The 27,147-nt window shown below is 42.8% G+C and overlaps 1 protein-coding gene across 3 annotated transcripts in view; it reads left to right on the forward strand.

The window, feature by feature from the left end:
- The window catches only part of LOC106582273 (SEC14 domain and spectrin repeat-containing protein 1), a 60,787-nt gene extending 34,343 nt beyond the window's left edge, over nt 1-26,444 (forward strand). For 2 of the 3 annotated variants that reach the window (XM_014165178.3, XM_014165177.3), the window contains 14 exons: nt 3,967-4,080; nt 4,448-4,542; nt 4,700-4,755; nt 6,643-6,746; nt 6,921-7,031; nt 16,426-16,548; nt 17,670-17,864; nt 19,763-19,877; nt 20,140-20,299; nt 20,481-20,562; nt 20,733-20,855; nt 24,040-24,231; nt 24,528-24,658; nt 24,819-26,444. In XM_014165178.3, coding sequence (XP_014020653.2) covers nt 3,967-4,080; nt 4,448-4,542; nt 4,700-4,755; nt 6,643-6,746; nt 6,921-7,031; nt 16,426-16,548; nt 17,670-17,864; nt 19,763-19,877; nt 20,140-20,299; nt 20,481-20,562; nt 20,733-20,855; nt 24,040-24,231; nt 24,528-24,658; nt 24,819-25,122 — 1,905 coding nt within the window. In that variant the 3' untranslated portion in view covers nt 25,123-26,444. The remainder of the gene's footprint in view (nt 1-3,966; nt 4,081-4,447; nt 4,543-4,699; nt 4,756-6,642; nt 6,747-6,920; nt 7,032-16,425; nt 16,549-17,669; nt 17,865-19,762; nt 19,878-20,139; nt 20,300-20,480; nt 20,563-20,732; nt 20,856-24,039; nt 24,232-24,527; nt 24,659-24,818) is intronic. The other variant, XM_014165179.3, reaches the window with a different exon arrangement.
- Nucleotides 26,445-27,147: the final 703 nt, after the last annotated feature.

Consider the following 27,147-nt stretch of genomic DNA (forward strand, 5'->3'; position numbering starts at 1 on the left):
AAAAAGGAGCAGGTTTCTGGGGGCGATAAAATAGCTTCAAGGTATAATGTACAGACAAAGGTATGGTGGGATGTGAGTACAGAGGAGGTAAACCTAGGCATTTAGTGATTATGAGAGAGATATTGTCTCTAGAAACATCATTGAAACCAGAAGATGTCATAGCATGTGTGGGTGGAGGAACTGAGAGGTTGGATAAGGTATAATGAGCAGGGCTAGAGGCTCTACAGTGAAATAAGCCAATAAACACTAACCAGAACAGCAATGGAGAAGGCATATTGACATTAAGGAGAGGCATGCTTAGCCGAGTGATCAAAGGGTCCAGTGAGATTCAGACAGCTAGCCGGGCCATAGGTAGCAAGCTGGTGGAAGATGGGAGGGAGGTCTGTTTTTAGCCACCTCGTGCGTTTCCGTCTGTGGGTTAGTGGGGTTCCGTATGGAAGGGGGGACCAGTCCAAGTTGGCAAAATAGTTAGTTATAGTGGCCCAAGAAAAGTGTCCGATAGACCTATTCAGATCGTAGCCGAAAAGACAGCTAACGATTAGCGGGCCGCAGATGGGCGATCAGGTTACGTCGCGACGGAGGGGCCAGTTGGATAACTCCCTCGGGCAGATAACGTCGGTGGTCCAGTCGTGAAGACCCGATGGGGCTCCGCATCGGCAGTAAAACGGGTCAGGATAGGTGAGTTGTAGCCCAGGAGACACTTCAGCTGGCTAGCTCAGGAATAGCCCAGGAGTGGCTGACGGAACTCTTCAGCTGGCTAGCTGGCTAGCTCCGTAATAATGTGTGTTAATTCCGTGACCGACGTTGCCAATAGTCACTCAGGTAGCAGCTAGTTAGCTGCAAGATCCAGGTGTAAATGTCCAGAGCCTGCGGTAGAAATCGGGGAAAGGAGAGAGAATAGGTCCGGTATGCTCTGGTCTGAGTCGCGCTGTACAAAAACTGGCGATAGCTTTTCGAGCTAATGGATAGCTGAGGACAGCTAACCGTGGCTAGCTGAACTTCAACGTTAGCCAGTGAAAATGGCTAAACACTTGCTAGCTTTTGTTGTGGAATTCAGATGAGGTAAATAATACTTTCTTTTTTAAATTGGTGAGGCGGGTTGCAGGAGAGTGCTTTGAGGTTGAGTATTTAGAATTTAAAAAAAAAAAAAAATATATATATATATATATATAAAAAGATAAGTGAAGAAAAAAAAAATGTAAATATATATATACACGGGACACGACAAGAGGAGGGTAGAGGACGTCTGAACTGCTACGCCATCTTGGAAAAAAAAAAAAAAAGTTTAAAAAAATTATAAAATATTAAAAAATAAATAATAAATAAAAAAATATATAAAAAGTAAAAATTTAAAAGTTGTTGTGCAATGTTGTGTTGTATTGGAGAGAGTCTCAGTCTTAAATAATTTTCCACACACAGTCTGTGTTTCTATTTAGTTTTCATGCTAGTGAGGGCTGAGAATCCACTCTCACATAGGTACATGGTTGCAATGGGCAACAGTGTCTTAACAGAGCGATTTGCAAAGGCAGGAAATCCAGAAATCTGGCAGTGGCTTCTGATTAAATTCAATTTTCACAGAACCGCTTGTTGCAATTTCGATGAGGCTCTCTTGTTCAGATATCGGTAAATGGACTGGTAAGTGGACCAGTAAATGGACTGGAGGCAGGGTATGAAAGGATAACGAATCCAGTTGTTTGAGTCGTTCGTTTCGGGAAAGTACCTGAGTAATTTCCAATTTCTCCCACTTCTCAAGTAGCTTGAGTTCATTTACACAAAACATCATACAATGATGGAAAGACCTGTGTGTTGTCCTTGTTAATGCAGACAGAGAAGAGCTCCAACTTCTTAATCATAGCCTCAATTTTGTCCTGCACATAGAATATTGTTGAGGAGGGTCCCTGTAATCCTAGATTCAGATCATTCAGGTGAGAATTTTTTATTTTTTTATTTCACCTTTATTTAACCAGGTAGGCCAGTTGAGAACAAGTTCTCATTTACAATTGCGACCTGGCCAAGATAAAGCAAAGCAGTGCGACAAAAACAACAACACAGAGTTACACATGGGATAAACAAACGTACAGTCAATAACACAATAGAAAAATCTATACAATGTGTGCAAATGAAGGAGGTAAGGCAATAAATAGGCCATAGTGGCGAAGTAATTACAATTTAGCAATTAAACAAAGGAGTGATAGATGTGCAGATGAGGATGTGCAAATAGAAATACTGGTGTGCAAAAGAGCAGAAAAACTAAAACAAATATGGGGATGAGGTAGGTAGTTGGTTGGATGGGCTATTGACAGATGGGCTGTGTACAGCTGCAGCGATCGGTAAGCTGCTCTGGCAGCTGATGCTTAAAGTTAGTGAGGGATATATAAGTCTCCAACTTCAGTGATTTTTGCAATTCGTTCCAGTCATTGGCAACAGAGAACTGGAAGGAACGGCGGCCAAAGGAAGTGTTTGCTTTGGGAATGACCAGTGAAATATACCTGATGGAGCGCGTGCTACTGGTGGGTGTTGCTATGGTGACCAGTGAGTTGAGATAAGGCGGAGCTTTACCTAGCAAAGTCTTATAGATGACCTGGAGCCAGTGGGTTTGGTGACGAGGACCAGCCAACGAGAGCATACAGGTCGCAGTGGTGGGTGGTATATGGGGCTTTGGTGACAAAACGGATGGCACTGTGATTGACTGCATCCAATTTGCTGAGTAGAGTGTTGGAGGCTATCACCCAGATAGGCCAGTTGTTTGAGAAACTCGTCATCACGCAAGCGGTCAGACATGTGAAAATGATGGTCAGTAAAGAAAACTTTAAGCTCGTCTCTCAATTGAAAAAAACGAATCAATACTTTGCCCCTTGACAACCAGCTCACTGCTGTATGTTGTAAAAGCGTTACATGGTTGCTACCCATATCATTGCATAATGCAGAACATACATGAGAGTTCAGTGGTCTTGCTTTAACAAAGTTAACCATTTTCACTGTAGTGTCCGAAATGTCTTTCAAGCTGTCAGGCATTCCGTTGGCAGCAAGAGCCTCTCGGTGGATGCTGCAGTGTACCCAAGTGGCGTCGGGAGCGACTGCTTGCACGCACGTTAACACTACACTATGTCTCCCTGTCATGGCTTTTGTGCCATCAGTACAGATACCGACACATCTTGACCAACAAAGTCCATTTGATGTCACAAAGCTGTCCAGTACTTAAAACATATCCTCTCATGTTGTCCTGGTTTACAGTGGTTTACAGAAGAGGATGTCTTCCTTAATTGACCCCTGATAAACGTAACGGACAAATACCAGGAGCTGTGCCAGGCCCGCCACATCTGTTAACTCATCCAGCTGTAATGCATGTAATTCACTGGCTTATATGCGAAGCTGTAATTGTTTCAAAACATCTCCTGCCATGTCACTGATGCGTTGTGAAACAGTGTTGTTTGATTGAGACATTGTCTGTATAGTTTTTTTGCCTTTTCCCCCAGCATAGTCCCAGCCATATCCGCGGCAGCAGGAAGAATTAAGTCCTCCACAATAGTATGGGGCTTGCCTGTCCTAGCCACTCGGTAGCTCACCATATAAGACACTTCTAGCCCCTTCTTATTAATGGTATCTGTTGCTTTTATACAAGTCTTACTACTCGAAAGTCGTCTATATTCTCGCTCAAAAAACTCCCATGGCTTATTTTTCAAATGATCATGTTTCGTTTCTAAATGTCTGCGCAAGAGTGAAGGTTTCCCGCGAGAGAGTAAGGGTTAATGTAATTGGATGTTAATTATTTGACTAAGCTACCTGTATTTGACATTGTGTTGTTATGTCACTGAACACTAAATGGTTTCATTTTATTTTTGGCAGTGAAACGAGGCTTCTCAGGCGAGAAAAAACTTCACCCAAATGTATAGCCCCGTTGGAAAATATGAATGTACTGTTTGAAAAGGTAAAGAAATAATACTTTCTCCCACTCCTCTGTTCCAGGTCATTTTGGTATCTGCCAATAAGCTCACACGCTACATCGAGCCCTGTCAGCTTACTGATGAGTTTGGGGGAAGTCTGGTGTACGATCACATAGACTGGGTGAACAAAAGACTGGTAAGCCGCCATTGCAATACATCCTGAATGTGACTGTGTACAATTACTGTTTAAAGCACCACATTTGATTTGGAAATGATTTGCAACTCGGATAATAATGGCTATGGATGAGATCAAAGTAGTTTATGATTTGACAGATTACTTGCTTATAAAGTTAATGTACATATTACCCATGTTTACATCAACACCATAACAATACAGACAAATGCAAACAAATACCACCAACCTTGGTTGTGTGGCAATAAAGTATATTATATCTTGTATGTCAAAATCAGCCTCATAGTTTGAGGAAGGCATCTCTGCCTGTGTCCATATTTGCATTATGTTTTGTATGACACACAACTTACAAAAGTGTTTTCCTTCTCAGGTCTTTGAAAAGTTTACCAAGGAGTCCACATCCCTTCTTGATGAGCTGGTGGTCATCAATGACAGTGAGAAAAGCAGCCAGTTGGACAAAGAAAGGTATTTATTTTACCAACATGTTGACATTTATTTGTTTTCTTTAAAAGTGCCCAATGATTGAGGAATTGTTTGTGGCAGTGGAATTGCAGCACATTATATTGTTTATGACATGTTTATTTAGGCCAGTAAAGACATTGCTTTCTTATATTTCTCGCAGGCCACCAGATTGTAACTTCCTACCATCGTTGGATCCTGAAACAGTTCTACAAACTGGTAATTATTCTACTTTTATAAAATCTTTATGCAAACTTCTCAATACCAGTAGCCAAGCAAGTAGTGCTGTGTGGTTCTAAACCTGGTTGGGCTCTGTTAAGTTTAATGGGATGCGATACAGGGATGATTTGAAGCTAGAATGTTAACCACCGTGGTTAGCAGTGCATGCCGCCAGCAGAGAACACGTTATGGGGTTGTAGCTAAAACCTTCAGTAAACTGACTCCTAGGGAACGTCCCAAATGGCAGTCTATTCCCTATGGCCCTGTTGAAAAGTAGTGCAATCTAGGGTGCGGTTTCAGGCCTAGTGATGAGTAGTGCGTTACTTGAACGGTTTTACTACAATGAAAATATTTACTGAGACAGCTCTGGTAGAGAGAGGGAGGCCAGAGCTGGGCTGTGTCCCACATAGCACCTTATTCCCTTTATAGTGCAGTACTTTTGACCAGGACCCATAGGGGCATTTTAAAGGGAATAAGGTGCCATATTGGACGCAGCCCTGGAAGGCCAGCACATAGCAGAGCTGGCCCAATGAAAGGAGCTTTGTCTGGGGGTTGTGGAATAGACAGTCAGCTCAACATGTCTCTGGTACCGTGCTTGCCACAGAAGAACTCAGAAACCTATGGGCCCTTGTCAAACGTTGTGCATTATATAGAGAATAGGGTACAATTTGTTCTCTTTGTCTCTCTCTCTCTGAGCAAATGCCAAGCGTGCGCTCTCTCTCTCTCTTTCTCTCTCTATCTCTGAGTGAATGCCATTCATAATGAATACAGAAAGGGCTTGGGCTGCCGTGCCAGTGTTGTTTGTGTAGTTGTGTTGTTACAGGCACAACAGAGAGGCTAGGGGATACAGCATGAGATAGAATAAGAGCATGTATATGATATGAGAAGAAGTCTCTGTCCTATTTGTTGTGTGCCTTTGTCAAGGAATGGACTTGGAAGGCTTTCCGATGTAATATTTCACTGGTTGGGATGTTGTTGATGTTGGTATTATGAATAAATTAATAGCAATTTTTCTCCTGAAGTACTCCTCGACAACAATGTACATCTGATATGTCTTTTGTAACTTAATGGATGACAACTAGGGATGTGCTGCTTGTCGTCCACATTATACACACTCCTATCTCTTGCTCTGTTTTCAGTGTTTCCCATATATACATTTAGCAACGGGGGGTAAATCGTGGCCGCCACAAAAAAAATACAAATTAATTAAATTAAGTTAAGATTGGAAAAAAGTTATCGGCATAATAAACCTAAACGACTAAAACCAGATATAAAGTATGTAGAAAAAATATTGGAGCTATATATTTTTCTTTGAGAACTAACAACCACCAAAATAAAAACTAGACAGTCAGGGAGAATCTAAAATTCAAAAAATGTCATGGCATGGGGCCCCGATTGATTTTGTGATAATGTTTGAGTCACTTAGATAGCATAAGAACAAGGCATAAGCCATGGCAAAATGTGTATAATTTAAGGACATTTGTTTTAAAACTGAAAATGTTCTCTCAGCCCCATGGCAAAATGTGTAGAATTGCAGGAAATTCACTTTGAAAGTGCATTTTATCTCTCAGACCCATGACAAAATATGTAGAATTGCAGGAAACTAGCTTTAAAACATTAAAATGTTCTCTCTGTCCCATGGCAAACTGTGTAGAATTGCAGCAACATTTTGTCTGAGCAGATTCAATATTTCCCACACACTCTCTTTTTCTCCCTCCCTCTTTTTCTCACTCTCTTTCTCTCTCTCCCCCCTCTGTATCTCTCTCCCCCCTCTGTCTCACCTGCTCTCTTTCTCCCATTCTTACCCCTGTATCTCCTCCCTCCCTCTCTCTCTCTGTCATTCATTATCTCTCCCCCTCTGATCATCCGCACCTCTCTCCCCTCCAGGCCATGAGTTGCTGTCGGAGCTGCAGCAGCGGCGGTTTAACGGGGCAGAGGGAGGTGGTGTGGCCTGGTCCCCCATGGATGACGAGCTACTGGCCCAGCCACAGGTACAATGGAATAACTTTATATTTCCCAGAGGGAACTTCAGTTGTGTCAAGTCAGATAAGATATAAAAATATATAGTAAACATATAACAGCAAAATTCACACATAACATACAAATACTATATACAATATATACAAAGACTATATGCAAGGTAAGTACATTTTCAATTATTTCAGGTCATGAAACTGCTGGACTCCCTCAGAGAACAATACACCAAGTACCAGGAGGTGTGTCGCCAACGCAGCAAACGATCCCAGCTGGAGGATATACAGACCAAGGTCATGCAGGTACTGCACACACACTGCCCTATATCACATCACACACACACATATGCACGCACAGAGAAAACACACACTGTTCACACACTGCACACACTATGATATCACACTGCCCTAATGGATCCAAAACACTAGCGTAGTGAAAGACTGAGGCCAGGTTTCAAACAAACGGATATTTCAGACATCGCACTGCCTTGACTTAGGCCCAATGCCATCAACAACAGCAGACCAGTGACCAGACTGAGGGAGACAAGTGTAGAATAGGGCTGCTCTTTTTTCCATTGTCTTTTACACTTTGTTTCAGAGAGGTTTAAAAGCTATACACACACACAGGATTTCATGAGGATTAGTTCACCAGACATCCAGAGAAAGACCCAGTGGTTGTAATTCTCAGGAACTAGGGAATATGATGCTTCAGTGGAACTTAATTTTCAATTGAAGCCTTGCCTTCTTCAGTGTATTCAAAGCCAGACCCTGGTGATAAATTGTCTGACTGTCCCTGTAACCGACTCATATTAAAACCTTTTCGGTTAGGTCTTCTCGTTCCAAAGTCAGCGTTACATACCACTGGATGGAAAAGCTAACTTCCCAAAGACTGTAGACTCCTAGTCTCTGGCAGGGTTACTCATCAGTCGGCACACATGGCTACACACACACACACACACGGCCTTCATCCCAACACACTTCTTCCTTGGCACTACCTAATTTCCTGTCTGTAACCATGAAGGGAAAACGCCTTTTCTCCCATTGGCCAATAGATTGAACTCTACTTTAGCGTCTAAAATAGTGGTTCAACCTTTTTTGGTCACTGAACCCCCAAACACATATTTCTCTGACAGAAGTACCCTCTCATTTGCAACTGATCATTAGACCTATGTTCTTATGAGTCTTCTCAATGTAGGCTACCCCCTGTGGATAGGCCTGGTGCCTCAGGGATACAACTTTGAATGTTTTACAGTGCAAAGCAGAACAATTTTGAGTGTTTTACAGTGCAAAGCAGATGATATTGGATGATAAAACTGTACCAATGAGGAAGTGAGCAGATAATGAGATGTGTTTCATGGAATGGACGGATTCTATTTTAGATTTGACATATTCTAGATTCTAAGGGAATGAGCTGTCTGTTGCTATGGTGATGAAGATGTTGTTCAGTAGGCAGTAGTCTAGGAACATATAGAGACAGTCATAATAGCCCGGAAGTAAAACACTGAATACACGGAGAAGGGTGGAAAAAAACACAATTTAAATGTATTTTTGTAAGGGCTGTGGTCACCATTCAATTAATACATTAAATATATGTCATGGTAGTGGGGAGCTATTTTATATTTTCTTCACAGGTTCATTATCTTCCGATTTACAGCAACCAGTGGAAGCTCCTCAGAGGAAGGGAAGGACCATCCTCCTCAGTGAATATCATAAAAATAAAAATAGTGAAACATTTAAAAATTCTGGCTTTTTAGATAAAACTATTTGAAATGTATTCACGTCATCAAATAATTTATTAGTTTTTCTCGATTGTTTACACACATTTTCTGAAAGCATGCCTCATATTCTCAGAACTCTACACACAAATCAAAAAACACACACACAATGGGCAAAACCCCTCAATTCTCCAGCAAAATGAAACTTTACATTCAAAACAATGTTATTTCTTATCAAAATGGTATTTTGTTTTCAAATGACACACACAAACCATCATATGAATAGACATTTATAAGAACCAGTTGAACACTGATGTGCTCAATGTAAAACACTATGATGAATGGAAAACACTTCTTCTCCATTCATCATAATGACTTAGGACTTTTTTTGGTTCAGTGTTGCCATTACTACAGACAGTACATACATAAGTGTGTTGTAAAATATTTGAGAATATTGTTTTTATACTCAGAACACACAAATACACGGTAACAAATATATTTTATTTTTCCCACAAAAACAATGTACACAGTGTACATCCCATTCCCAACCAACACCAAGTTGCACATACAGTGGTCTACATACAAAACAGAAGAATTTAATATATACAGTTACGTGCTTCTGTTGCGGTCTGGCCACAGCAGCTCATCCAGCTCATCCACATCACAAGCAATGTTTTCCCTAGCCAAGCAGCGGGGTAAATATCGCCTAGCATGGCGATTCCAGCCATGAAAAGCATCAGCTGCTATATCTCCACATGCGTCTTCCATAGCTTGGAGAAGAGGTATACTCGTTTGTGGATTTCGGTCATACACTTTCCATCTCCAGGCAGAAAAAAATTCCTCCATAGGATTGAGGACTGGAGAATATGGAGGGAGATAAACAACTACAAAGCGTGGGCAGTGAACCAGTTACGAACCAGAGCAGCCCTGTGGAAACTTACCTTGTCCCAAATGACAACGTACCTGAGCTGCTCTGGGCCATCTACCTGATCTGGTGGAATGAGTGTGTTGTGTAGGGTGTCCAGGAATGTGATCAGATGGGCGGTGTTGTAGGGGCCAAGGGTAGCATGATGATGGATGACGCCGTGGTGGGTAATCGCTGCGCACATTGTGATGTTCCCGCCGCGCTGGCCAGGGACTTGAACAATGGCACGCTGGCCGATGATATTCCTTCCCCTCTTTCGTCTTTTTGTGAGGTTGAATCCAACCTCATCAATGAAGATGAACTGGTGCTCCACTGCAGCCACCTGTAGCTCAAGGACTCTCTGAAACACACATGACAGTATCAGAAATAGACATGGAGTGGTCACTATTGTGAAGCACAATCATTATGATTACAATACTGAAATATGTATAATTTATACAGTGTTGAGAGTATGCATCAATTGTGGGATTGTATAGGACTCACTTGCACATAGTTATATCGCTATTCTTTGACTCTTTCTGAATTGCGTTCAAATGGCACCCTGTAGACCTGCTTCATCCTGAGATTATTTCTGCGCAAGACACGGTCCAGTGTTAAGCTTACCCTATCAATATTTTGAATATCTCATTGTTTTCTATTATTTTTCTTTGTATTTGCCGTAATGTTATGGCGTTATTTTCTAGGACCATGTTGATGATTTCAGTTTCCTGTTCAGGAGACAGAACACGTTCCTGACCACCTTGTGTTGGTAATCTTTCAGTTCTGCCAAACAAATAGTAAAATACTGTAAATACAAAGTAGGAATACATTTCCCAAATACTTGAAACATACTTTATTTTTACAGTCCTACAGAGCAGTCCACAGGCAATACTGCACTACTGTACTCATTGAGTACTGTATTGATATGCAGTACTGCAATTTTCTAGTGAGAGTAGATTTCTTACCTATTCTCATTTCGGAATGTCCGGATGATGGATGCTACAGTGTACCTGCTCAAATTTGGCGGTACTCTTTGCCCAGCCTCCCTCATTGTTAGACCATGGTTGACCACATGATCAACCAAAGTGGCTCGGATCTCATCAGAGATTACGGTCCTTGGCCTTCCTCGTCCTTGTCCTCCCCGTCCTCCTCCTCTTACTCTCACTCCTCTGGCTCTGCCTCTGTTTCCAATGTTGGCATCCACTGCTCCAAAACAGAAGAGCTCACCTGTTGCCCTTTTATGCTAAAGCTCTGATTGCTAATTGTAAAACTGTGTGACGGGTGTTTGCCCATGTGATGAGTCAGTGTGCATATTTGAATGGCAGTGTGTTCATTGTGAAAACAAGAGATTTTCTGCATGAAAATTGTGCCAAATGCAAAGTATTGTGTGTAGTGTTTTGAAAAAAGTGTGTTTTAGAACTGCAATTTGAGTGTAAAGCAGGAATTGTGCTTGTAGTTTAGCAGAATTGGTTCAGGGGGTTGGTGCATGAGTTACATGTTGTGGTCATTGTGTCTCAAGTACCAGTATTTGTGTGTAAACAATTGAGAAAAACTGTAAAATGCACTGTTTTGCAATGAAGGTCTACAGTAGCCTCTGCAGCACTGTAGGGTAGCACCATGGTGTAGCTGGAGGACAGATAGCTTCTGTACTCCTCTGGGTACATTGATTTCAATACAAAACCTAGGAGGCTCATGGTTCTCAACCCCCTTCCATAGACTTACACAGTAATTATGACAGCTTTGGGAGGACGTCCTCCTGTCACGCCCTGACCTGAGAGAGTCGTTTTTCTCTGTTTGGTTAGGTCAGGGTGTGACATGGGGTGGGCATTCTATGTGTTATATGTCTATGTTGTTTTTTCTTTATTGGCCGAGTATGGTTTCCAATCAGCGGCAGCTGTCATTCGTTGTCTTTGATTGGGAATCATACTTAGGCAGCCTTTTCCCCACCTGTGTTTGTGGGTTATTATTATTTCTGCGGGTGTACGCCACAGTCGCGTTACGTCTCTTGCTCTTTACCAATTTATTGTTTTGGTTCGGTTTTCTTCAAATAAAGATGTGGAATTACCGGCACGCTGCGCCTTGGCTCATATATGACAGGAAATTTGAAGATAGAGAATGTGACAGAATAACCCACCACAAGAAGGCCAAGCAGCGTGCGCTGACTGGGAAGACAAGCTGGACTGGGGAGAATCAACAACAGAAGCCCGAGAGGCAGCGGCAAAAAAATCTTTGGGGGGGGGCACACGGGGAGATTGGCGAAGTCGGGGTTGAGACCTGAGCCAACTCCCCGTGTTTACCGTGGGGAGCGAGTGACTGAGCAAGCACCGTATTATGCGGTGGTGCGCACTGTGTCGCCAGTGCACACTCACAGCCCGGTGCGCTCGGTGCAAGCTCCTCACAGTTGCCGTGCTAGAGTTGGCCGTGAGCCAGGAAGAAGTGTGCCGGCTCAGCGTTCCTGGTCTCCAGTGCGTCTCTTCGGCCCAGGTTATCCTGCGCCGGTACCCCCCATTCATCAGCACAAACCTGTTCGTCCTGTACCAGCGCCCCGCCCTTGCTGGGCTACAGTGACCATCCAGCCAGGACAGGGTGTGCCAGCCCTGAGCTCCAGACCTCCGGTGTGCCTCCACGGCCCAGTATACCCTGTGCCTGCTCTGCGCACCCAGTTTCCTGTGCGTCTCCCCAGTCTGGTGTGACCGGTTCCAGCTCCCCTTAGGAAGCCTCCAGTGATGATCCATGGCACGAAGCCTCCAGTGATGATCCATGGCACGAAGCCTCCAGTGATGATCCATGGCACGAAGCCTCCAGTGATGATCCATGGCACGAAGCCTCCAGTGATGATCCATGGCCCGGAGCCTGTAGGGATGATCCATGGCCCGGAGCCTGTAGGGATGATCCATGGCCCGGAGCCTGTAGGGATGATCCATGGCCCGGAGCCTGTAGGGATGATCCATGGCCCGGAGCCTGTAGGGATGATCCATGGCCCGGAGCCTGTAGGGATGATCCATGGCCCAGAGCCTCCAGTGATGATCCATGGCGCGGAACCAGTAGTGATGATCCATGGCGCGGAACCAGTAGTGATGATCCATGGCACGGAGCCTGCAGCGAAGGTCCCCAGTCCGGAACCTACAGAGACGCTCTCCAGTCCGGAGCCTCCAGCGACGCTCCCCAGCCCGGAGCCTCCGGCGACGCTCCTCAGCCCAGAGCCTCCAGCGACGCTCCTCAGCCCGGAGCCTCCAGCCCGGAGCCTCCAGCGACACTCCCCAGCCCGGAGCCTCCAGCGACGCTCCTCAGCCCGGAGCCTCCAGCGACGGTCCGCAGCCCCGAGTCTTCAGCGACGGTCTTCAGCGACGGTCCGCAGCCCCGAGTCTTCAGCGACGTTCCGCAAACCACAGTCTTCAGCGGCGGCCCGCAGCCCAGAGTCTTCAGCGGTGGTCGGCAGTTCAGAGCCTCCGGCAAATGCAGCTAGCTAGTTTTGCCTACTTTAACACCCGGCTCAAACAGAGAGAGATGCTATGTTAGCTAGCTGACTATGGCTATCCAACACTGGAACTCTTCCAAGTCAAGGTAAGCTTTTGGTTTTATTAATTTATTGCCCTCTGGGTGTAACTGCTAAACTGCATTCTGATTATACACTGTACTGCATGAATTTAGCGGGTTTACTAATGCATTCATTCTAGTAGTTCTAGTTGACTAAAACGTGACAATGATGTAGGATGTGTGTAGCGGTCAGAGGTCATTATATGAAGGTTTGGCTAGGAAAGTTTTTTTCGCTGGCTACAGACGGCTGATATGTTGTGCGCTGAAGTCCACAAGTGGAAAGTTGAGAGGAGGAGAGCACATAGAACTATATATACAACGAGCAAAGTGATCATGCTGTTTTTGTGGCTGCTATGAAAGTAAACTCTGCGTGTGATCAGAGGTGTATTCATTCTGCCGATTCTGTTACAAAACGTTTCTTAAATGGAAGCAAACGGAACAAAACGGGGATAAACATACAGTGGCAAGAAAAAGTATGGGAACCCTTTGGAATTACCTGGATTTCCGCATAAAGTAGTCATAACATTTGATCTGATCTTCATCTTAGTCACAACAATAGACAAACACAGTGTGCTTAAACTAATAACACACAAATTATTGTATTTTTCTTGTCTATATTGAATACATCTTTTAAACATTCACAGTGTAGGTTGGAAAAAGTATGTGAACCCCTAGGCTAATGACTTTTCCAAAAGCTAATTGTAGTCAGGAGTCAGCTAACCTGGAGTCCAATCAATGAGACGAGATTGGAGATGTTGGTTAGAGCTGCCTTGCCCTATAAAAAACACTCACAACATTTGAATTTGCTATTCACAAGAAGCATTGCCTGATGTGAACCAAGCCTCGAACCAAAGAGATTTCAGAAGACCTAAGATTAAGAATTGTTGACTTGCATAAAGCTGGAAAGGGTTACAAAAGTATCTCTAAAAGCCTTGCTGTTCATCAGTCCACGGTACGACAAATTATCTTTAAATGGAGAAAGTTCAGCACTTTTGCTAAATTATCTTTAAATGGAGAAAGTTCAGCACTTTTGCTACTCTCCCTAGGAGTGGCCATCCTGAAAAGATGGCTGCAAGAGCACATTGCAGAATGCTCAATGAGGTTAGGAAGAATCCTAGAGTGTCAGCTAATGACTTACAGAAATCTCTGGAACATGCTAACATCTCTGTTGACGAGTCTACGATACATAAAACACTAAACAAGAATGGTGTTCATGGGAGGACACCACAGAAGAAGCCACTGCTGTCCCAAAAAAAACATTGCTGCACGTCTGAAGTTCGCAAAAGTGTACCTGGATGTTCCTCCACAGCGCTTCTGGCAAAGTATTCTGTGGACAGATAAAAATAAAGTTGAGTTGTTTGAAAGGAACACACAACACTATGTGTGGAGAAAAAAAGGCACAGCACACCAACATCAAAACTTCATCCCAACTGTATGGTGGAGGGAGGATCATGGTTTGGGGCTGCTTTGCTGATCCGCAACTTCAGAAAACATTTGGTTGAGTTTATTGCTGCCAAAAGAGGGTCAACCAGTTATTAAATCCAAGGGTTCACATACTTTCCACACCCTGCACTGTGAATGTTTACATGGTGTGTTCAATAAAGACATGAAAACGTATAATTGTTTGTGTGTTATTAGTTTAAGCAGACTGTGTTTGTCTGTTGTTGTGACTTAGATGAAGATCAGATCAAATGTTATAACCAATTTATGCAGAAATCCAGGTAATTCCAAAGGGTTCACATACTTTTCTTGCCACTGTACCTACATTTGTCCAACAGAAACTTTCATTTGCAACTGTTGGACTAATGATTACACCCTAGATCAGGATTTCCCAAACTCTGTCCTGGGTCCCTTCATAACGCTGCCGTTTGGGAGCGATGTTAGACTACATGTCGTTGTTTCCTCTTCAGAGGGCACTGGTGATATATTGTATAATTTTGTCATTTCGCTTGACCGTGAGAACCACAAGTTCTTTCAAGTTTTGCATTGTATGAAGAAGAAAATGTATAGGCCTACTACTATAAGCCTACTATGAAATGTTTTCACGGCATCTAAACAGATCGTATCCCCCTCACCTACTGAGTGAACACATTATACAGCTATACACGTGTTAAATGTATAGTGTAGGACTATGAATTGGGCTGGTATATAGGCTATTTGCTAATAGGCTAATTATGTTCTGGACCACCAACTAGCTACAAAAAGGAACAAATTGGCTGGAGGCCAAACATAGTTGCCAACCTCCATTGAATATTTTAAATTCAATCACCCCCTTCACCATAATCATCATTCAGATCGTAAACATTTTTGTGGATACAGTGCTTAACGTGAAGAACTCGTGGTTCTCTCGGTGAAGTGAAAGGATGTCGCTCACCAGTGTGCTCTGAAGAAGAAACAATGACACAATGTAGCCTAACAACATCACTCGCAAACTGCACAGGTGCGAGATTTGTTTCACTATAGAAGCACTGGACCGCTTACATTTTTATTCCAGTTTGCATATCAGAATATTTAGGGGCATATCAGATGGTCTGCTCTTACTTCCCATAATAGTCATGCCAAGCAAAGGACTGCTATAAGATTGAAATAGGAAAATAATATACCTGTGAGTAATCTATGAAATAGCTCCCCAATACTGTCTGGTGTATGTATTTAATGTATTACATGAATGGTGACCACAGCCCTTCCACAGCCCTTCCAAGTTTTAATGCGATTTTCCCCTCACCCTCACCCTGCTCCATGTATTCAATGTCTTCCATTTCAAATTTTTCTCCCAGTGTGGCTAGTTCCTGGGGTATTGTATGTTCCTAGGCAGCAGTAGGATTAGTTTGGCTTGGGGAGTTTGGCCTAGTTCTTATCTGCTGGGAGTAAAGATGCTCTGTAGTGAGTGGGGGAGTAGTTTGTAAGCTGTATTGCTCCAAGCGCTGTAGGAGACAGGCGGTAGAATTGCCTCACCAAGCTAAAAGCTGATGCAGAAGAAAACCGCTCTATCAAACACAACACACTGAACCATTTCATCACCCCTCTTACACAGTTCAGTGGATTCTAAACACCTCTTCTTGATCCTCTCTAAATGCTGCTTTAATATATTTGAACCAGATGTTGAATTAGATTGATCATGTTATTCGATATCCCCTTATCAATATTTACTTTATTGGTAACTTGGCAAAACCTTGTTCTGCGCTGACACATGGTACACTATTTGTCTCATTATAAGACATTATAAATGTTCATACATGCTTTATAGTGATTATACCTGCTGGTTTTAAGTACCCCATTTTAACCGAAACAAACAAGTACCCCATTTAACCCAATCCCACACTGATTTAAATGTGTTCCAACCAATAAGAGACCTCACAGATACCTGAAGGTATTTGATTGGTGGGCCTGGGGGGGAAGTGATAAAGAATTTGTTAATGATTGTGTCCAATCATCGACCTCACAGATGCCTGGAAGCTATTTGATTGGTTGGTCCTGGGGTGTGTCTATGCGTCATGAAGCGTGTGCTAATGGGGTCTTTCTCTTCCTTGTTGCTATGCAGGTTGTGAATTGGCTGGAGGGGCCTGGCACAGAGCAGCTCCGAACACAGTGGGGGATCGGAGATTCCATCAGGGCCTCCCAGGCCCTGCAGCAGAAACATGAGGAGATAGAGAGCCAGCACAGCGTAAGGACAGAATAACACAACACACACTACAGACACAAAACTACAAACATAACACAACACGACACAGCTTACCAACAGCACAACTTTATTACATCACTCCTTGTTCAATGTTCATAATTACAGAGATGAGAAGATGTGGGGAGAGATAGCTGCTAGTTCTGTGTGTGCTTCTCTTTCTTGCTTTCTCTCTCTCTGCAGAAGAAGCACTTGTCTTTGGAGCATCTTGAAGATCCCAATAATTAGGTCACTGAAAATGATTATGAGTTTGGATTGTTAGGAAGAGTCTGTTAGCTGCCAGGAGATGCACTGTACTGTAACTGCTTTTTATAGATCATTACTCTCTGGTCTGAGGAGCACAGATAAAGCACTACTAGACAAAAAATATGGGGGACAAACAAGTTAAGTAAATAAGGTACAGTGTGTACATCTGGAAAAAGCTTGTTTGATTTCACTTACAAAACAGACAGAGAATTTGAAGCACAAATTAGAGCTTGCCCTTAACTTTTCCTCCCTGGATGTAGTATTGTCCTGTTCTTAGTGGTGGACAGATGGGCCAGGCCAGGAAGTGACTGCAGCAGCTGCAGCTGTTGGGTGTAACTAATGTTTCCCCTGGCTGGGTTTACATAAAAGACCCTGGTGAATCATTGCTCTGGGCCAAAGTGTGCCCTGGTGACCGAAACAGAGAGAACCAGCCAGGGGAATGAAAGGCTAAAGCCAGAGTGAGGTCAAAGCTGAAGATTGATGGTTAGGTTAAGGCGTGGTGTTGTCTCCAAGAGCCTTCAGCAGGTGGCGCTATTGATCTGAAATATATGTGTTCTCTAGGTAATAACTATACCACAAAAACACCTCACAACAGTGTTCAACTCAATTACTGTACAGTTGGTTTGAACAGAGTTTGAACAGCTTTGATACAGAAACATCTTTAGTGTGTGGTTCTTCTGTGTATTGAGCTTCTCTATGATAAACTGGTGTGTATATCAGAGTTTTCCTGCTTTCTGGCAAAGCCAGAGGACCACAATGGAAATAAGTTATGAAACATTGTGTAACTTGTGTGGCTGAATTGTGTTTCTAATTTGTGAAATCCAATCCTAATGTATGTGTTATTGGTTGTGTATTTACAGGAGTGGTTTGCAGTATACGTAGAGCTGAACCAGCAGATAGCAGCGTTGTTGAGTGCTGGAGACGAGGAGGACCTAGTGGAGTTAAAGAGTCTTCAGCAGCAGCTCAGTGATGTCTGTTACAGACAGGCCAGCCAACTGGAGTCCAGACAGAACGTACTGCAGTCAGCACACGAGTTTCACGGCACAGCACAGGACGTATGTATCATTGATTGATTTGAATAGATCATTACAAAATACGTGTAAAGCCAAGAACAAGAACTACAGTGACTCCTACTCTAAATCAAAGTCAATCCCTAGGCCTGGTCCCTAGGCCCTTGTGTAAATCTTTGAGGATTTGATAGGTGTAAGCAATATGGCCACAATCAGAGGGCAAGATGGAGCTACAACCACCCATATTGCTTACACTTATCCAGTCATCTGATCTACTGTGGCTCAGTTGGTAGAGCATGGTGTTTGCAACGCCAGCATGGTGTGTGCAACGCCAGGGTTGTGGGTTCGATTCCCACGGGGGGCCAGTAGAAAAAAAAAAAGTGAAATGTATGCATTCACTACTGTAAGTCGCTCTGGATAAGAGCGTCTGCTAAATGACTAAAATGTAAAAAAATAAGTGCCAAGGGATGGGGGTCATAATATACTGAAAAAAATACCATTTCAAAGATTTTACTGAGTTACAGTTCATATAAAGAAATCAGTCAATTGAAATAAATGAATTAGGCCTTAATCTATGGGTTTCACATGACTGGGAATACAGATATGCATCTGTTGGCCACAGATACCTGAAAAAAGGTAGGGGTATGGATCAGAAAGACAGTCAGTATCTGGTATGACCACCATTTGCCTCATGCGAGTTTATCAGGCTATTGATTGTGGCCTGTGGAATGTTGTCACACTCCACTTCAATGGCAGTGTGAAGTTGCTGGATATTGGTGTGAACTGGAACACGCTGTTGTACACGTCTATCCAGAGCATCTCAAACATGCTCAATGGGTGACATGTCTGGTGAGTATGCAAGCCATGGAAGAATTGGGACATTTTCAACTTCCAGGAATTGTGTACGGATCCTTGTGACATGGGGCTGTGCATTATCATGCTGAAACATGTGGTGATGGCAGTGGATAAATGGCATGACAATGGGCCTCAGGATCTCGTCACGGTATCTCTGTGCATTCAAATTGCCATTGATAAAATGCAATCGTGTTCGTTGTCCATGGCTTATGTTCATTGTCCGTAGCTTAACCCACCATGAGGCACTCTGTTCACAATGTTGACATCAGCAAACCACTCGCCCACATGGCGCCATCACCTGCCATCTGTCCAGTACAGTTGGAACCGGAATTCATCTGTGAAGATCACACTTCTCCCGCGTGCCAGTGGCCATCGAGGGTGAGCATTTGCCCACTAAAGTCTGTTGCGATGCCGAACTGCATTTTCGAACTGTCAAGATTCTTCAGTTGTGCAAACCCACAGATTCATCAGCTGTCCGGGTGGCTGGTCTCAGACGATCCAGGTGAAGAAGCCAGATGTGGAGGTATTGGGCTGGCATAGTTACATGTGGTCTGCGGTTATGAGGCTGGTTGGATGTACTGCCAAATTCTCAAAAATTACGTTGGAGGCGGCTAATGGTAGAGACATTCAATTATCTGGCAACAGCTCTGGTGGCATTCCTACGGTCAGCATGCCAATTGCACACTCCCTCAATTTGAGACATCTTTGGCATTGTGTTTTAGAGTGACCTTTTAATGCACATTTTAGAGTGGCCCTGTATTGTCCCCAACACAAGGTGCACCTGTGTAATGATTGTGCTGTTTAATCAGCTTCTTGATATGCCACACCCGTCAGATGGATGGATTAGCTTGGCAAAGGAGAAATGCTCACTAACAAGGATGGAAACAAGTTTGTGCAAAATAATTGAAAGAAATAAGCTTTTTGTGCATATGGAACATTTCTGGTATCTTTTATTGCAGACCATGAAGCATGGGACCAACACTTTACATGTTGTGTTTGTATTTTTATTCAGTGTAGTATAGACTACTAACTGTTTGGCCTAGAGTTCTTTGTTGACTTTGTAATAACGCCCCAGTTTATCCTCCCAGCTGTCCCAGCAACTGGATGGTCTACTGGGCATGCTCTGTGCCGATGTGGCGCCTGCTGACGGGGCTGCCATCCAACAAACACTCAAACACCTCGAGGAGAAACTCAAGAGCGTTGGTAAGCACAATTAAATGTATTATTCACTGTCATTTTTTTGTTATATGAAACCAAGCCTTCAATAGATAACTGCAGAGTAGAATAAAAAGACTGATCTTGAGAAAGGAATTTGTGCTGAAACATTGACAGTCTAAACTATATCCCCTCTTCTTGTTTTGTTTCTAATGGATAACTGCAAGAATAATATTTTACATTTGAAATAACTTTCAGTAGTGTTAGTTGAGTAATTCATGAGTATTATTTGATGTGTATTTCTGCCCAGAGGGAGCCCTGGTAGGCCTGAGGGAGAAAGGCCAGGTCCTGATGGATCAGATGTCCAACCAGACTTCCTGGTCCTATGGGAAAGACGTGCCCATCGATAACAAAGACAACGTTGATCACATCCAAGGTGTCATGGAGGACATGCAGCTCCGGAAACAAAGGTTTGCTCAGATTTATTTTCAATCTTTTTTTGGATGATGTAAGGCCGCAGGCCTCAAAATGATACTGGAGTTGTTTACAAAGGTTCCACGAGTCAAGCGATTTCTGGAATGTTGTGGAATTTTGGCCATTGTCATGGAAATGGCTATCGTCATGTTTTAATAAAGTTTTGTTTCTGTTTAGATGTGAGGACATGGTGGATGTCAGGAGACTGAAGATGCTTCAGATGGTCCAGCTGTTCAAGTGTGAGGAAGATGCATCACAGGTCAGTCGATAGGCTTCCTTCTATTCATCCCTGTTTGTTTGTTTGACCTCTGTTGGTTCTGGACTGCAAATTTAAGTGTTGTTATTATTGACATGTTGTTGTTGACATGTTGTTATTGTTGTTGACAATGCCTTGTAAACCCCAGCTCATGTCACTGTGTTAACTCTCAGGCGGTGGAGTGGCTGGGTGAGCTCCTCGATGCTCTTCTAAAGACCCACATCAGACTAGGGGACGACTCACAGGAAACCAAAGTGCTGCTGGAGAAACACAAGAAGTTTGTGGATGTTGCACAGGTACGTACTACAAGAGCAGAGTTCAGACAGCTTGAGGAAGACTGAGGGGTTCTCTCTCTCCCGCTCTTGTCACTCCCTCAATTGTTCTGTCTGCCCCCTCCTCTCTCTTTCTCTCTCTGTTTCTTTTCTCTCTCCATGTCTTTCAAAGGGAAATAGAGGGGGAAGGGGAGAGTGGGGTAAGTTGAGCCAAAGGGGTAAGTTGAGCCAAAGGGGTAAGTTGAGCCACCCTTGTGTCTAGAAAACCATACACAAAGTTAATAATTTGACAAATTATTTAGGAAGAGGTCATAGTTTCATGGAGTCTGTCAAGGAAGAAACCACATGGAAAAAGTGGTAAGCAAGTTGGGTCCAAAAAACTGATTTTCACCAAGTCAAATTAATTGTGTTAGAGGTTTCACGCTTGTATCAAAACCAAAGTAGATAATTGTAAGATTGTTCCATACATCAGTTGGGGTCTCTATAAGATTCAGTATGCGGCCCTAAACCTAGCATGAAAGTGCAATGGTAGCAGTGTGGGTGGGCTAATATTGTAGAATAATAGTGAAGACATCACAACTATGAAATAACACATATGGAATCATGTAGTAACCAAAAAAGTGTTAAACAAATCAAAATATATTTTATATTTGAGATTCTTCAAAGTCGCCACCCTTTGCCTTGATGACAGCTTTGCACACTCTTGGAATTCTCTCAACCAGCTTCATGAGATAGTCACCTGGAATGCATTTCAATTAACAGGTGTGCCTTGTTAACCTCTTTAGGGGGTGTGGGACGCTACCGTCCCACCTGGCCAACATCCAGTGAAATTTCAGAGCGCCAAATTCAAAAACAGAAATACTCATTATAAAAATTCATAAAACACAATTGTTATACATCGGTTTAAAGATGAACTTCTTGTTAATCCAACCACGGTGTCAGATTTCAAAAGGGCTTTACGGCGAAAGCATGCCATGCGATTATCTGAGAACAGCGCCCAGCAGACAAATCATTACAAACAGTTACCAGCCAAGTAGAGGAGTTGCACAAGTCAGAAATAGTGATACAATTAATCACTTACCTTTGATGATCTTTGTATGGTTGCACTCACAAGACTCCCATTTACTCAATAAATGTTTGTTTTGTTTGATAAAGTCCTTTATATCCAAAAACCTCAGTTTTGTTCGCGTGTTTTATTCAGTAATCCACAGGCTCAAAGGCAGTCACAACAGACAGACGAAAAATCCGAAAAGTATCAGTAAAGTTCGTAGAAATATGTCAAACGATGTTTATAATCAATCCTCAGGTTGTTTTTAGTCATAATAATCAATAACATTTCAACTGGACAAAAGCTTTGTCAATATAAAAGGAAAACAAGAAAGGCGTGCTCCCGGTTGTGCACATGAAAAACCTCTGGGACACTGAATGGTCCACTCATTCAAAGTGGTCTTACTCCCTCATTTTTCAGAATATAAGCCTGAAACAATTTCTAAAGACTGTTGACATCTAGTGGAAGCCATAGGAAGTGCAATTTGAGTCCTAAATCAATGGATACTGCAATGGCATTCAATAGAAGAATCCCACTTCCTGGATGGATTTTTCTCAGGTTTTCGCCTGCCATATCAGTTCTGTTATACTCACAGACATTATTTTAACAGTCTTGGAAACTTTAGAGTTTTCTATCCAAATCTACCAATTATATGCATAACCTAGCTTCTGGGCCTAAGTAGCAGGCACTTTACTTTGGGCACGCTTTTCATCCGGAGGTGAAAATAGTGCCCACAACCCTAATGAAGTTAAAAGTTAATTTGTGCAATTTCTTTCCTTCATAATGTGTTTGAGCCAATCAGTTGTGTTGTGATATGGTAGGGTTGGTATACAGAAGATAGTCCTATTTGGTAAAAGACCAAGTCCATTTTACGGCAAGAACAGCTCAAATAAGCAAAGAGAAACGACAGTCCATCATTACTTTAAGACATGAATGTCAGTCAATCCGGAAAATGTCAAGAACTTTGAAAGTTTCTTCAAATGCAGTTGCAAAAACCCTCAAGCTCTCATGAGGACCGCCACAGGAAAGGAAGACCCAGGGTTACCTCTGCTGCAGAGGATAGGTTCATTGGAGTTACCAGCCTCAAAAATTGCAGCCCAAATAAATGCTTCACAGAGTTCAAGTAACAGACACATCTCAACATCAACTGTTCAGAGGAGACTGCATGAATCAGGCCTTCATGGGTGAATTGCTGCAAAAAAAACATTACTTAAGGACACCAATAAGAAGAAGAGACTTGCTTGGGACAAGAAACACGAGCAATGGTCTAATGTCCAGTGGAAATCTGTTCTCTTTGGGCTTTGAGTCCAAATGTAAGATTTTTGGTTCCAACCGCCGTGTCTTTGTGAGACGCAGTGTAGGTGAATGGATGATCTCCGCATGTGTGGTTCCCACCGTAAAGTATGGAGGAGGAGGTGTGATGGTGTAGAGGTGCTTTGCTGGTGACACTGTCTGTGATTTATTTAGAATTCAAGGCACACTTAACCAGCATCGCTACCACAGCATTCTGCAGTGATACGCCATCCCATCTGGTTTGCGCTTAGTGGGATGATCATTTGTTTTTCAACAGGACAATGACCCAGCACACCTCCAGGCTGTGTAAGGGCTATTTGACCAAGAAGGAGAGTGATGGAGTGATGTGTCAGGTGACTTGGCCTCCACAATCACCCCACCTCAACCCAATTGAGATGGTTTGGGATGAGTTGGACTGCAGAGTGAAGGAAAAGCTGGCAACAAGTGCTCAGCATATGTGGGAACTCCTTCAAGACTGTTGGAAAAGCATTCCAGGTTGAGAAAATGCCAAGAGTGTGCAAAGCTGTCATCAAGGCAAAGGGTGGATACTTTGAAAAATCTGAAATCTAAAATATATTTTGATTTAACACTTTTTTTGGATACTACATGATTCCATATGTGTTATTTCATAGTTTTGATGTCTTCACAATTTTTCTACAATATAGTAAAAATAAAGAAAAACCCTTGAATGAGTAAGTGTGTCCAAAGTTTTGACTGGTACTGTATATAGATTTCTTTGTTAGAAAGAGTACTATATTTCTCTTGACGGAGTGATGCTGAATGTAAAAAATGGCTCAACTTACCCCACTATCCCCTACTAGGTACTAGGTATTGTGTTAACCTGGCTCTCTCTTTCTCTGTGTCCAGAGCACCTATGACTACGGCCGTCAGCTGCTCCAGGCGACGGTGGTGTTGTGTCAGTCTCTACGGTGCTCCACGCGCTCCTCTGGTGACACCCTGCCACGCCTCAACCGGGTCTGGAAACAGTTTACTGTCACCACTGAGGAGAGGGTCCACCGGCTGGAGATGGCCTGCTCCTTTCACACCGCAGCTGAGAAGGTAGGAAAAGAATGACAGTTATGAAAATGAAACCTAATATTATCAGGAAGATGTTAATATATTATTGAATTACCTTTGTGACAGCCAAATAATACACCTTCTTCTTAGCAAATATTGTAAAGGTTTTGTCTTCTTTGTGCTTCTGACTTCTACTCAGTGAGCCCTGTTGTTTGGAAGTGTTGAATTATTGGGATATGCATGTATGCCACTTAACAGATCCTTATCTAAAGTGAGTACATACTTTTTTGTTGATGGTCCTCTTCTGTTTCCATTCCCTCCTGTCTCCTCCATCCCAGGTGCTGGTCCAAGCCAGCCCAGACCAGGGTGATCTCCCAGTCGAGGTGGAGCAGGAGACCTATGAGGAGGTGGAGACTGTGGGGAAGGCTCTACTGGACAGACTCACTGTCCCTGTTATATTCCCAGACGGGTAAGAAACAATGGACATTTCACACTGAGACATGCCTGGCTTAACCAAGATGCAAGATCTAATGATGCATGCCATTTTGATCATGGCCTGTTAATCCTTGCATCCATAGCCCCATCTATGACCCTGCTGAGTCTTTCTGCCCCCTTTGTCCCCCCTTCAGGAGCGAGCAGTATTTTGGCAGTCCTGGAGACATGGCGTCCTCTGCTGAACACATCCGGGACAAGATGAAGCTGGTGGAGGACAGGAAACTGACTCTGCACGAGGAAGATGAAGATGAAGAAGACACTGAGCAGCTACAGTATCAGCAGCTACATTATGAGCAGATACATGACCAGGACGAAGAACTACACGATGATGAAGAACTACAAGACGACCACGAACTACATGATGAAGAACTACAGGAAGTGGATAATGAACTACAAGATGGGGAGGAACTAGAACTAGAGAATGAGACGGACACTTAGGAATGCTAATGGGGCTCTTATAACAGCTTGCCTGGTCCCAGATCAGTTTGTGCTGTCTTGCCATATCCTATCGCCATTGGCGTGACAATGACCATAGCAGTTGACAAGAGCGCATAAACAGATCTGGGGCCAGGCTGCAGACCTATAACAGCAGCAACTAGCAGTCCACCAGACATTGAGGACAGGAAAGAACACCTCTGACCTTCGACATTACGCCAACACAGCACCTGACCATCACGTGCTCCAGATCTCTAGAATCCCGTTAATCTCCCGGTGTGACCGCATTTTTCTATCTCAGTTGTACTCTGCCTCGTCAAGCCATATTAATTTACCAATATCAGTTAAAGAAAGAATATGGTCCTCTAGGATCCACTTACATTGCTTACAATACATGACGTGGAGAGGAGGAGGGAAACAAAAGAAAGAAACTGAAAGCACTGACTGGAATGAACTCTGAAATTGACTATTTCCCTTAAAGCTTTACCTTGCCTGTCGATTGTCCCTCTGAATTTGTGTTCACGCTGCACTTGGCCTAGGGGTAGTTTTAACCCAGGGTTAAGGTTAGGCCTGGGTTAAGAACATGTAGTGTGAAAAGCCCTAAAGACAGGGGACTCAAGCTTTTACATGGTTCTACTAAACCCTCTAGAATATACAGAAAGCAAAATCTGTCTCTCTCCTTGTATTTACCTTACCGGTGCTTTAGAGTTTCTAGGCCTTTCTCTTTCTTGTCAAACTGCCTTGTTTGACTATTTTATATTTTCCCTCTGTTGTTTTTTTGTTCGCAATACTTTCAAGTGGTTTCTGGAAGAAGAAAAACAAGTGTAAAAAGGTGTGGCAATATGTAAATCTATTCTCATTCTCAATGCCTTTGAATTTGGCACTAACTTCCCAGCCCACTGTTTCCGGTATAGACGGACTGTTGTATATTACGAGGATGGATGGGTGCAGTCAACCAGCTTTTAAGACATTTAGATGGCTGTGTCACTTGTGTGCATCAAGTTAAAATGTCTAATCAGACCTTTGTTATAAACCTAGATTAGAGTGGTAGATCCAGGGCTTTGTTTTTATTAATAAAATGTGATATGAGAATTATGCTTCATCTCTTCATAATTGTCATTCTAATGTATACATACAGTACATACGCCTTTTGCATCGTGAGGCATGCTATTGAAATATTGATTCTATATTTATTTTGTTTTGTATATTGGTATTTTACATACCAGTCAAAGACATGCTTGTGGAGATTTTAGGTTTGTGAGGCTAATCATGTATTTCTTGAAAACCTGGGTCCTGCGAAATAAACAAGCAAACATTTTAAAGATTTCTTGGAGATTATGTAGTTCTTTGTCTTTTGATTCATAAGCATAGTCTTACAAGACAATGTTGTCTCGTAGACATACACAAGGTATGACTTCAGGCTTCAATTTAATTTGACACATCATGAAAAGCAGGACCGGACTTGGTGCGTTTGGGGCCCTGGGGCACCAACTTCCAGGCCCCCAGAATTATAATGCTATTCTACACATTTTGTCATGAGGGTATGACAAAATGTTGCAGTTTTAAAGCTGATTTCCTGCAATTTTACACATTTTTGCCATGAGGCTGAGAGAAAATGTTGCAGGTTTAAAGCTAATATCCTATTCAAAAAATAAATGCCATGATGCTGAGAGAATTTTGCAGTTCCTGCAATTATACACATTTTGACAAAATAAATACAAATTGGTTGGGGGGCCCCTTTCGTGCCCTTTCGGTAATTTGGCCCCGATGAAAAGCTTATTTTATAGAATAACTTACATTTACCAGTTGTTGTCATATTAAATAGGATATTTTAAGGTTTTCAATAAAGCTGCCCAGTTGTCAGATTAAATAGGATATTTTAAGGGTTTCAATAAAGCAGCCAGGCATTCACAAATCTTCAAGGTGTGTACTCACAGTAGCCGCTGGGTGCTGCAGATTAGATTGAGCTATGTAAGAACATGTCAAGAACAGCTCCTCATGAATAAAGAGTATGGGCATCATAAAATA

This window comes from Salmo salar, chromosome 21 (assembly GCF_965601325.2).
Source record: "Salmo salar chromosome 21, fSalSal1, whole genome shotgun sequence".
NCBI classification, from domain to species: Eukaryota; Metazoa; Chordata; class Actinopteri; order Salmoniformes; family Salmonidae; genus Salmo; species Salmo salar.